At 36.6% G+C, this 13,353-nt stretch overlaps 1 protein-coding gene across 1 annotated transcript; it reads right to left on the reverse strand.

Annotated features, from left to right (window-relative positions):
* Positions 1-876: 876 nt before the first annotated feature.
* Positions 877-13,102, reverse strand: LOC125093204 (alcohol dehydrogenase 1-like). The gene is made up of 9 exons (XM_047718057.1): positions 13,038-13,102; positions 10,836-10,937; positions 8,133-8,271; positions 5,341-5,428; positions 4,977-5,196; positions 4,526-4,786; positions 3,245-3,380; positions 2,215-2,353; positions 877-962 (listed from the first exon to the last, which is right to left on the reverse strand). The coding sequence occupies exons 1-9, from the start codon at positions 13,053-13,055 to the stop codon at positions 938-940; spliced, it is 1,128 nt and encodes a 375-aa protein (XP_047574013.1). The 5' UTR covers positions 13,056-13,102; the 3' UTR covers positions 877-937.
* Between the last annotated feature and the right edge of the window lie 251 nt (positions 13,103-13,353).

The following is a 13,353-nucleotide window of genomic DNA, read 5'->3' on the forward strand; positions in this document are numbered from 1 at the left end:
CATAGTCACCTTTGGAAAACATTTTTTTCATGTGTTTTCTTTAATTCTTGGACCTTCCTCCTTTATGTCAACTGGCCATTCTGTGCCCAAATATCAGAAAGGGATATTGCAACTAAAATGATTATAAGAGAAATTTTACTCTTGGCTTTTGTGTTTCAAAAGCTGAAGGATTAAGGAGAGTGGAAATGACTCAAGGACAGATGAAAAATATAAGAAAAGAAGCAGGATAAGAGGACATAAGTTTTTGCTTCTGCTCCCAATCTCTCAACCCCAATGAGGGAATGATTATACTGACTCAAAGACTTTAAAAGGAAGTTAGGAGGCTGTAAATATGAAGGAATTCTTCTGAGAGGGTCCTATACCTGCTATGTAGGGGTGAAGTTGGCAAGATTTTCCAAATGTGTTTTCATGTTTGAAAGCAGATGGGAACTGTGGCCTGACATTTCATGGGTAAAGCCATATGATAATTAGGATTAGTATAGAAAATGGCTTACTGTGTCCTGAGTTAGACTTCCAAAGATTTATGACACCCCAGCATGTTGAAGAAGCAGCAAAATCATACAAACTCTTTTATGGCATGAAAGATACAGAGAAATTTGTGTATTACAGAGGTACTCTGTGGATGGAAACAAGGGATAATCAATGACACTTTTATGGACTGGTGACAGAGATAAGTTGGGTTAATGGACATTATCAACAATGTCACCACTAAATCCCATCATCTCTCTTCTTAAAGTCATAGAATGAATTATATAACATCCGTTCTCTAAGAAGTTATTTTATTACAGCTACATTCAAGATGCATTATTTTATTTTGCACAGTTACACTACATTTCCATCTTTGATACTCTTCCTCTGTACTGGAACAATCAGAGAGGTGATACACGAAGGAATGAAATCCCCAAGGAGGTCCCTGCACCTTTTATCATCTGGGATCTCAGAACAGCAGGTTACAGCGGATGCTGAAACAAAAAGTGCAGTAATAAAATGATTGATTTGCTTAAGAAACAGTGATTTCAGCAAAGCAATTTTGCACAATACCATGTGAAGTTGCATTGCCTACTTTCTTCCCTGTACCCCCTCCTGACCACCTTCAACCCAGTACACCTCTATGAAATATTGACTGATCATCTGCTTGGTATCATCATTAATATCACCACCTGGATATGGTGAAAGCAGGATCAACATCATGATCCAACATCAGAAATGAAGGCCTCAGCTTTGAGCCCTGCTCCCTCAGGCTGCATGACCACAAAGACATCCAAATCCTCTGCTATAGCTTCTGATCAGCATCTGTCAATCCCAAGATCTAGCACTGTGTGACGAGGAAAGAAAAAATGCATTTTGGGGGGATTCCTTTCCTTTTGCAGTCTTTCTTCTGCTTGATAGATCCCCTCTCTGCATTCTCTGTAATCTGATTATAAAAATTCAGATGAGGTTTCTTGATTCTTCATTCCTGATTTAGATGGGCTGACATGCTGGGTCAAAACCAAGAAAGCAGTATAGCAAGGTAAAACTTAAAGACCTGGAGAAAATTTTTAAAAAATCACTTAAGCAGAAAATCTGTAGGTAGAGTTGGGGAAGAGAATATGAAAAGGAGATGTGTCTAGAATCAGAATAAGAAAATCAAAGCATTCATCACAGGTGTAATTCCCCATTTATTGATTATTGCTTGTTCTCTTCCGTGTATCCAGCACTTAGGAAAGTCCTGGCTAATATTATACTATCACTAAATAAACATTGAATAAATGAACACACTGAGTGAACACTCTATTCCTGCTAGCTGAAGAAGAGTGTCTATTTGTCAGAAATGACGTAGAAGGATTTGTGCTCTAGGTGGAGTCTAAACCTTGGCCTCTAAGATTCCTCGCAAGATTGTATGACTCCAATCATGTCAACTCATTCATTCTAGATCATGTCTCTAACCAGAAAAAAAAAATACATAATTGACCAATGTAGTGTGGAGTGGTTCTTCGTATTATATTGAATTCTTGAACATTTCTTTAAAATAGGTTGATGAGAATATTTCCTAAAGAGGGACCTACAGGTAAAACCTTTTCTTATTCTGGTGACAGTCAGGAATAAGGTTGAGCATGTGAAAGACATTAAAGATCCAAATAGCCATCTCTTTGTCACAAAACCACTTGGAAATGTTTGAGTAGTCATTTTCATTATGAGTTCGGGGTATAGGAGATCATCAAATAAAACACTCACGTTTTTCCAGCATGGTACAACTCGAAAGCTTTGTGGATTTGGTCAAAAGGCAACTGATGGGTTACTAATGGATCTATATTAATTTTATTTTGCAGGTAACTAGTCACTAGTTGGGGAATACAGTCTCTGGTTTTATAATCTGCAAAACAAAAAAAATATGTCATGGAGATTTTCTTCTAAAAAATTAACATTAAACATGGAAAACAAATCATTTGTACATCAGAAACCATTGACTACTGTTATTAAGTGTGCTGCTCCAGAAATTCTGTTACCTAGAATTCCTTTGGAGAAAAACTGGGTCAATATTCACGAGTTACTCAGTTGAAAAATGGTCCTTTTAAACTAGAATTCTCTAGCTCAGTTCCTGGGCTTACCATGGCATAAACATTTCATCCTTTGTGTATTCACACGCATGGAGATGGCATTGGAAACTTAGTATCAGAGCAATGGGGAAAGATGGGAATATTAATTGATTAAATTAAATTAAATTAAATATTAATTGATTAAAGCTGTTGGTTGATATTGCTCATAAATAAAGGCTCTTCTTGAAAGGTAAGAGCCAGTGCCAAAACAGTGGGTTGATGTTATATATTTATAAATAATTTATATATATGTTATATATTTATAAATAATTTATATATGAATATATACATAGAGAGAGCTTATATAGTTTATATATATGTAAATAAATATATATATTATTTATATAATGTTATACAATTGAGAAGCTTTGCGGCTAAAAAAGCACAACAACCCACTGGCATGGAACTGAGATTGACTAAATTATTTGAAACATTGGAAAAACGCAAAAACTATTTTGCAGGAGATAAAAATTATATTTGAACTTAAAAAGCCTATTTAATTAAATTAACTAAAATGAATTTAACAAAATTTCCAACTCATTGGAGAAATCTTTTGTCACATTATAGTTCTGTTTCCTCAAGGAGAGGAATTTTGAATTCTATGTTTCTGCAAAGTCAAAGGGATTTCATGAGAGCAACCAACCAGCCCCTACTAGTCATTGACCTACCTCCTAAGCATACACCCTTCAAAGTCCGTCCAGAGACAATCATTGGTGCATCCAGGGAAAGCTTTGAATTTACTGGAGCCACTCCAACGATCAGACAGACACCATGGCTCAGGTGGCAGGAATCCCAAGCAGCAAGCTGATAAGGATAATAATGATCATACACACCCCCACCCCCCAACAAGTAAGTGACAACTACCACCAGAAGTGGAAGGAATCAAGTTCCTAAATCTTGCATCTCTTCCTGGCCAGATACCACCTCAACCTTAGCTTCAACACTGCCAGTGATGGGATCTCTTTAGAAAATCAGCAGAGTTTAGTGGGAAAGAGCACAGACTGTGCTAGCTGTATGACCTTAGGTAAGTTACTTAACCTCCCTTTGCCTCAATTTCTTCATTTGTAAAAAGAATAATAATACTACCTTACTTCATAGAGTGGTTATGAGGTTTAAGTGATTTATCATTCTTAAAACATTTAGAACACTACCTGGGATATAATGAGGACGGTATATTTGTTAAATAAAATTGTCCACTAGCCATGGTTCTCTGTCTAACCCATTTGTATTAAAATAAAACAAATATATACATATGGGTGTGTGAAGTTTTATTATTTTTTTAAATTCAGTTTTGTAGGGATGTTCAGTGTACTTCTTCACATTTATTTATTTTACTTTCTTCTCTGGTTTGTACCAGAAAAGGTTGACTGAATCTTTCTGTCTTTCACTTTTCCTCTGTTTTGCTTTATTTTCTCTTTCCTGTTATCTCTATCACTACCTTTACTTCCTTTATTTTTCGTTAAGTACATTAGGTACATATGAATTGTCTACATTCTGTCCTCTAAACTATAAGATCTGAAAGGTACATATTTTATTCACCTTTGTATCCCTAGAACATAACACATTGGTGCATAGGAATTCATTTTTCAAATGAATGAATGAATGGTTTTAATATAGGACCCATAATTACCACGTGAGTTAAATAATGTTTATACTTAAATATAAAAGCATACATGCAGAGCTAGGAATAAAGAAAAGGGACTATTGGTATTGTGGCCTTTCGAGTGTTTAAACTTTGTGTGCTACAATGACGTATTTTTAAGTATATATTGCTTTTATTTTTAAAATAAATATTTTAGAGTGAATTTACATTCTGCTTTTACACTTGGGGTCCACAGGTCCAAAACCTATGTTCAGAAGAGTTTATATGTATCTACATGAAGATATTTAGCATATCCTCCCCCCCACACACATTAACCATCTAATCACTGTGCCCCAAGCCCACATACCATGACATCACTGAGTCCAATGGCCTCAAAGGCAAAGTCAACACCAACTCCTGTCATTTCCCTGACCACCTGCTGGACAGGCTTCTTGAGTTTTTGAGGGTTGAGACAATCAGTGACTCCTAACGCTCTGGCCCGGGGAAACTTCTCCTCATTGATGTCAACCCCAATGATTCTAGAAGCACCAGATGCTTTACAGCCCATGACAATGGCTGAACCGATTCCACCAAGTCCATAGACCACGCAGGTGGAACCACGAGTGACCTGAAAATTCACAAGACAGGTATTAGGAATCAAACCTGGGTGCACATGTAATCAAGAAAACAAACAAAAACAACCATTGAAACTTCTGGAACTGTATATAACAGTTGAATATTTAGACTGATTGGCATAATTTTGATGTTCTCCAGGCAAATCACTATGACACATACTAACACACAGGTAGCTTCCTCACCTTGGCTGAGTGCACAGCAGCCCCATAACCTGTGGGCACCTCACAGCTTATGAGACTGACTTTATCCAGGGGAGCAGCATCATCAATTTTTGCCACTGCAATCTCAGGTACAACAGTATATTCAGTGAATGTGCTTGCACGGAAAGAGTGATAAATCTTTTTTCCTTTGCAGATGAATCTGCTTGTCCCGTCCAGCATTAATCCAGAAGAAGGCAGAACACTGTTTTGCAGTGACATAGACACGGGTGCAGGCAGTGGCACAGACACATGGAGTTGTAAAGACAGAAGTGAGCCCCATTAGTTACAGGTTAGTGCTTATATAATATCAGGAGTTTAATAAAAGAGTAAGGAGTAAGTTACTAACTCTTGCTTCTCACAGAAGTTTCCTTTGGGATGCAAGCAGGAACTGCATTCTCTACACTGTGGAATAATGAGTGTGAGGACTTTATCTCCTGTATATAAAAATAATAATAATACAAGCATTAGTTTGAAATACTATTGGAACTGAAATACAATAGTATGTTTATAAACGTTTCATTGGATGGTTTGAAAACTTGCTGCGGGCAGATTATGGCAGCCAGGATAACACTGACCATTGTTGTTTTTTTTTTTTTTCTTTTTAAGTTTTTATTTAAATTCCAGTTTGTTAACATACAGTGTTATATTAGTTTCAAGTGTACAATATACTGATATAACACTTCTATACAGCACCCAGTGCTCATCACAGCAAGTGCCCTCCTTCATCCCCATCACCTATTTAACCTGTCCCACTTGCCCACCTCCCCTCTGGTAACCATCTTGCTTGCTCTCTATAGTTAAGAGTCTGCTTCTTGGTTTGCCCCTCTCTGTTTTTTTTTTTTTCCCTCTCTTTCTCTTTGCTTGTTTATTTTGTTTCTTACATTCCACATGCAATTTAAATCATAACGATATTTGTCTATCTCTGATTGATTTATTTCACTTAGCATAATACCCTCTAGCTCCATCCATGTCATTGCAAATGGCAAGATTTCATCCTTTTTCATGGCTGAGCAATATTCCATTACATATGTACATATACCACGTCTTCTTTATCCATTCCTTTGGGCTATTTCCATAGTTTGGCTATTGTTAATAATGCTCCTATAAACATTGGGATGCACACATCCTTTTGAATTAGTATTTTTGTATCCTTTGGGTAAATACCTAGTAGTGCACAATTGCTGGATTATAGGGTAGTTTTATTTTTAACTTTTTTAAATAATTTTTTTTATTGTTATGTGAGTCACCACACAGTACATCATTAGTTTTTGATGGAGGGTTCCATGATTCATTGTTTGCGTATAACACCCAGTGCTCCATGCAATCCATGCCCTCCTTAATACCCATCACCAGGCTAACCCATCCCCTCATCCCCCTCCCCTCTAAAACCCTCAGTTTGATTCCTGGAGTCCACAGTCTCTCATTTTTAACTTTTTGAGGAACCTCCATACTGTTCTCCAGAGGGGCTGCACCAGTTTGCATTCCCACCAACAGTACAAGAGGGTTCTCCTTTTTCTTCATCCTCCCCAACACCTGTTGTTTACTGTGTTGCACATTGCTGTTTTGAAGGAGAAACCATATAGCCTGGTTTTAGAAATTACATTATTCTTTTGGGCAAATAATGGAAATTTGGGGATTTTTTTATGGGGTGGATAGTTGTAGGTTTGCTTTCCTCTGCTCTGGAAATAGAATGATGAAACTAAGAGCAAACCTTAGAGATGTTATCTGATTTAACACTTTTGTTTTCCATTTGAAGGATTTAAGCCCCATAGTGTAGTCACTTGCCTAAAATGACTCCGCTAGGTTATAACAGAGCACTTTTCATTGAGTCTTCTTGCCCCACGATGGCACACTGACCCATAGCAGCCTCTGACGTCTTTTCTTTAGTGGGGTTAAGTTCCTAGATATGCTAATTCCAGAGAATAAGAGGAATCATTCTCCCTCTGCAGAGAGAGTTCTGGAGAGAATATTGATTATATTTGGATCCAGTCATTGGATCCTGGGCCTTAGGGTGACCGGCTGGATAGAGTCTGTGAAGAAAATTAATTAACACAATCATCACAGACTTACAAAGGCCTGGTCAGAAGTCTACAACATTGTTTCTGATAACCCTTACAATTTTCTTAACAAGGAAACAACCCCCACTTCAGCCTTTTGCAGAGTTTAGATGGCATTAAAATCTCTTGTAAATTTAAATAAGACGCAACTTAACTTCACCGGCCCTTAAAAATTTCAAAGGTCCTGCATCTCAAATTCAGGAGAACTTTTGTTCTCTTATCCTTTCCCTCCAAATGCTCATTGTTTTCCACAAAACTTTCACTGGCATTTCCTCTAGCTAAGAGGAGTTAGAGCATGTATCTCACCTGTTTGCATTATGTTCTTGGAGACATAGAGACCACGCCTTTTACTTTTGTCCCCCTGCTATGCCTAGTGTCAGATGCATGGTAGCTACTCCATAATTGTTTGCTAAATGAATTCCCTGGTAAGAGCTTTGCAAGTGTCCTGAACATGCACTCTCTTAAATCTCTTTGTGGGCCTGGCTCCAAGCTGTGAGGTTCTGTAGTATCTTAGTCTGTGTGATTGCCCTTACTCTTTCTGTTCATTTCAGACATGCTAAGAATAGTGATGTGAAAATCTGTTTTGATGGTCTGGTGAAGAGCATATACTTGCTTTCTTTGGTTCTTTGAAATACCATTATCATCCAGTCAATGAAAATTCAAATTCTATATTCCAGTTGATTAGAACATTCATTTGTCAAACATTCTAATGCATTCTGACCCTGGGACAGGCACTGTGCTAAGCATGTCGGGATACAAATATATATAAGAAATAGTCTCAATAGCTTCCAATCTATTTAGAAGTACACTGGTCCTATCTCAAACCTCTTTTAGCTATGGATATATGTTTGGCTCAGCTACTGCCCCTCTGGATTGCTAGAGAAGGCAGTAGGGAAACCTGTGACTCTTGGAGTCACTGGATACACTTAATATAATGATATGTGATTCATCAGAAGAGTCTAGAGGCAAACCAATTTTTTCTTCTCAAATATACGTTAATGTGTTTTAAGTTCCCCCTCTGTGCAATAGTTGCTCTTTGGGAGGCTGTTTGTGGGAAGTGTTTAATGGCCCTACCTCCTACCTGGTTTCACCGAGCACACTCCTTGGCCAGTACTCTCCACAATCCCAGCTCCTTCATGGCCTGGGATGAAAGGAAAGACTGCTGAGAGTAATCCTTTTATTGTGTGATCATCAGTACCGCAGATCCCTGTAGATGCCATCTGCAGAGGATTTAAGTGAATAAGGATCACCTGGTTTGGAATTTTTCTTTCCTTCTTTTTTTTTTTTTTAATCTGAGACTGATTATTAAAAAATTTTTTTACATGAATTATGCCATTTCATCCCTATATCACTGTGCAGAGGAATACAGGGCAGATCTTATCATTTCCAATTTAGAGATGAGGAAAGGGAGATTCAATGACTGAGAATGACTTGTCCAAATTTGCATGGTACATGTTCAGATCTGGAAATACATTTAGGTTTTTTGAAATCTACTCTGTACATTTATGTCATCAAATAGTTTTGAAGTATGAGGGACAGTTGCATAAAATGAAGGACTTTTTGCCCACATTATCAACAGCACTGCCATTGAGAAACAAAGAATTTTAGGCTCATACCATGGAATGTTTTTCCCCTGCTCCGGGAAAATCTGTTTGTTTTTTTTTTTAATTTATTTTTTTAAGATGTTATTTATTTATTTGTCAAAGAGAGACAGCACAAGCAGAGGGAGAAGCAGGCAGACGGAGAAACAAGAAGGCTTCCCATTGAGCAGGGAGCCCAAAGTGGAACCCAATCCCAGGACCCTGAGCTGAAGGCAGACGCCTAACCAACTGAGCCACACAGGCATCCCTGGGAAAATCTGTTTTTAGCTTTTTAAACTTGTATGTTGAAAACATTCTTCAAATCAATAATGTAAAAGTGAGTTTCAGTTAAAATTAACCATTGCAAAATTCAGTTGATATTGGGTTTTGAAACTTCTTACTTGATGGACTGAGTTTTCTTTCCGTTAATAGACTCAACCCAACTACATTGATCATAAAAATGAAACAGTTCATGTACCATGATCCCTAAGTTACTGCTCCGCCTGGAATACAGCCAGAAAAGCATATGCCCGAGTGTATTGACTAGTTTTCCAGTATGCGTAGTGGGAATGGCAGCATTTATAACTGGAACATTGGGAACAACCACGGTATATGATTGTGGTGAATGGCTAAGAAGATAACTCATAAGAAATATGCTGTGGTTCTGGTTTCCATAGAGCTAAAATGGCTTTGAGATGCTATCAAAGGTTAGAAGTGTTGTTTTAGGTAAGCAGCAGGCTAGAATTCCCTCATTAGGTTTGCTCTATCAGATAAGAATATGCAGTTATTTTTGGGAAGTTGTCCATGGCATAAGCTGGAGGTGGAATTGTCTGTGCTTATGAACAAATCCAGTCCTTAAGCTTGATTTTGTCTAGGGTTCAGTGTGATATTGCTCAGGTTCTTGCTGATGCAACTTTTAATTTGGTGGATTGTGGATTTATTGTTTAGGATTTAGCTTTTGTGGTGAAGGAGCATGTCAGTGTAAGATCAGAGAATATTGGCTAATTAACTAGGAAACATTTCAGCAGATGGTGACCCAGTATAAAATAAGCCCTAATTAAAAGCTGTTTGAAGGGATGATAAATAGAAAAATATAGCTTTGGAAGAGCAGTCAGTTACTAAACTCCTTTCTCTGTGTACATTCTGATCACTTTTCATTTTGTTCTTTACCATCTCTCACTGGTGATATAAAATCTCTAGCGTAACAGCAGACATGGAGTTGATAATTTATTTAGTGCTAGTTCCCATATTCTTCTGTTTTGTCTTTCACTGCCCATCTGTCTTTTCTTACTTTCCTCCTTCCCTTCACTGCCTTTCCCTTTGTCATCTTTCCAATTCCCTTCATTCCTTTTCTCCTGTAACTAGCCTCCTATACCTTCTACTTTGATTAGATATAATATGGACTAGAAGCATATGAATTTCAGTATTTGTTGTGTTCATTAAATCAGGTGTTGAATTTCCTGGTCTCAAATTTAAAGATAGGTGAATTTAATGTTTAATAAGATTTAAAGCAGTAATACTCCTAAAACTGGGTATTTAATGATTTTGTAAAATTTGAGATGTATTGATTGAGAGGAGATTTGAGAGTGGCAAGGAGCCTTTGACAGGTCAGTATTTTCCCATCCCTGGTTTCAGTTCTGTTCAATAATCGTTAACCCTTCCAAATCACTTTGGAGACTATCATGGAGTCCTAGTGTGCATTTCTAGACTTTTTTCAGACAAAATCTGAGATCACTATAATGTATGAGTCCAAAACAATAGAGATGGAAAATTAGTCTGTTAGCCACTGCATATTCATTTGTTGGTATCAATTTTGTATCATAGAAGTAGAGGGGAATAAACTTCTTGTTCTCTTTCCCTCAAAAATGAAAAAAAAGTTACTACTTGAAACACCTTCTAGGTCACATTGTGAACTATATAGGCCTATGATATTATATAATTTAAGTAAAATTTTCAATCCTGAAAAAATAATTATGGTGGATGAGTGAACTACTAGTATTTTACAAGTATTAAGAATATCTTAAACATTCATTACCTCTATTCATTTATCTTAGTTTTAAAATTTCTTCTTTTACTAAGAAAAGTGAACAGACCCCAAATCCAAATTCTATGCATATTATTTATATATGTAATATATACATGAAACAAAACAGGATTTCCTTACATTTACCCTCATAGGTAAAAGTTAAAAGACTTAAATTTACCTTAATACGAACTTCCCCAGCCTTTGGTGGTTCAACTTGTACTTCCTCAATTGAAAGAGAAGAATTTGCTGCCCAGGCAACGGCGGCCCGGCATGTAATTATCTGTTGACATGACAACGATAAAGTGACATCATTGAGTGAAAAAAATTAATTTTCATTCTGATCATATAAATGACAGTTATTTGTTATAATTAGTAAAAATATAAAAATCAAAAAAGAAACAGAAGAAAGATCCTTGCAATTTCATATACAACCTGTTGAAATTTTAGCATATTCCCTTCCAGTTTAACAACAATTTTGGTATAGTTGAGATTGTGTCTATAAGCGTTTTATATTCTGCTTTTTTGCTAGTAACCATATAGTGAGCATTTTTCACTTACTTGTAAGTAAGCATTTTCTCATGACTTCAAATGCTTTGTAATCAGAAATTTAAATGGCTACTTTATATTTCATCATTTGAATATGTCCCAATTTGCTTAATGACCCTCTAGACATGTAATTATTTCCATTGTTTTGACTACTCTAAAATATATTTTGATAAACAACTTTGTTCATAATTTTGACTTGCCTGGTTTCCTAAAGTAACAATTACTTTGGAAAAGATAGAGACCTTTTTAGGGCTAAATTGATTTCCAAATTTCTTTACAGAAATGTTGAATAACTTGGCATAATTCCTAGAAGTATAAAAGAATATCTGTATCATCATTTATTCTGCCCTCTTTAGCATTGACAGTAGTCATCCAAAACAAAGTATCTAATAGGTACAAAAAACTAGCTCTTTTTTTTTCACTAGTATTTTTATTAAAGACTTTATTTATTTATTTGACAGACAGAGATCACAAGTATTCAGAGAGGCAGGCAGAGAGAGAGGGAAGCAGGGTCCCCGATGGGCAGAGAGCCCAATGGGGGCTTGATCCCGGGACCCCGAGATCATGACCTGAGCTGAAGGCAGAGGCTTAACCCACTGGGCCACTCAGGTTTTCTCTCTCTGTCAAGTAAATAAACAAAATCTTAAAAAAAAAAAATACAAAGAAAAGGGACAAATGCCAGAAGAGAAATTCAAATAAAAGGATAAAAAAAAAAAATTACTTCTGATATGCCTGGTTAGCTCAGTTTGTTAAGTGTCCACTTCTTGGTTTTGGCTCAGGTCATGATATCATTGGTTGTGGGATGGAGCCCCGAATCTGGCTTCTTGCTCAGCCAGGAGTCTACTTGAAAGATTCTCTCCTTCTGCCCGCATCTCCCCACTTCACGCTTGCTCTCTCTCTCAAAATAAATAAATAAATCTTAAAAAAAAAAAAAAAAGGAAAAAACATTACTTGTTTCAGGATGAAATAATTCTGCTTTTACCTACTGAACTCAATTAAAAATTTATGAAAAATCTTTTGTAATTTCAAAATACTACACACTCAAGGCAAAAAACTTGGAAAACTCAGACAAATGTAAAAAGGAAAAAATGCAGGTCTGGCACCCAGCTATTACTATTTCTAACATTTTAGGGTAAGTCTTCCCAATTGATATTCCATGTGTGTCTGTGTAATCATACTAAGGATACTGTTTTATAGTCTGTTCTTGCAGTTTGCTTTATACATATTTCCACGTAATTTAAAATGATCACTTAGGACTTTATTGACTAATATATCATAATTTATTTAATCAGTTTCTTAGTATTTGACATATCTGCTTCCAGTGTTATACTTTTTGGGTTTTTTTAAGAGAGATTTAAAGAGAGAGAGAGTAAGCACAAGTGTTGGGAGGAGCAGAGGGAGAGGGACAAGCAGGCCCAACATGGGGCTCAAACCCACTACCCCAAGATCATGGCATGAGCCGAAATCAATAGACGCTTAACTGACTGAGCCATCCAGTTGTCCCTCCAGCGTTATACCCTTTAAAACAATGCCACAGTTAACTTATTTATGGAAACAACGTTATTATTTCTTTTAAATAAATCTCTGGGTCAAATGATAGACATGTTTTTAAGACATTTGATACAATATTGTCAAACTATCACCTAAGAAATTTCTAGCAAGTTATTTTCCCACCAGTGATGTGTGAGTTTCCACAGTTGGGAGACATTAGGTATTGTCACTAAAAATCTTTGCTAATCTGATTGGAGAAAATGGTGTCTTAATTTTATTTCAGTGTACATTTTTTAGATAACTAATGAAAATGATATAGATCTATTTGAAAGGTAGCACTTACTTTGCCTGAAGTGTCCATGATGAATTTTCTTTCCTTGGTGCCTTACAGGTATACCCGAGAGAAATGCACTTCTTTGACTGCTCCTGGACAACCTAGACACAGTATTTATACTGTTTGCACACCAAAAGTCATTAAAAATAATTACATAATCACACATCAACTTGGGGAAAACCAGACAGGCGAAGTGATTAGCAAATAGGTGAAGGTGAAGGTCAGAAAGGAACATGGGAGAGTGATTAGGGAGGCAGTGGGTTGAAACAAGGATGCTGAATAAGGAGAGCTTGAAAGGTAGCAATGCATGAGAAAGCAATGAAGA

The sequence above is a fragment of the Lutra lutra genome, chromosome 2, assembly GCF_902655055.1.
Source record: "Lutra lutra chromosome 2, mLutLut1.2, whole genome shotgun sequence".
In the NCBI taxonomy this organism is placed as follows: Eukaryota; Metazoa; Chordata; class Mammalia; order Carnivora; family Mustelidae; genus Lutra; species Lutra lutra.

Bases quoted from the DNA above. Each gene is read 5' to 3' on its own strand.
- LOC125093204 (XM_047718057.1), bottom strand. The intron at 4,787-4,976 runs GTGAGGAAGCTA...GTGAATTTTCAG, and splicing joins CTGCTGTGCACTCAGCCAAG to GTCACTCGTGGTTCCACCTG. The intron at 963-2,214 runs GTGAGTGTTTTA...TTTTTGTTTCAG, and splicing joins TTGTACCATGCTGGAAAAAC to CATCCGCTGTAACCTGCTGT.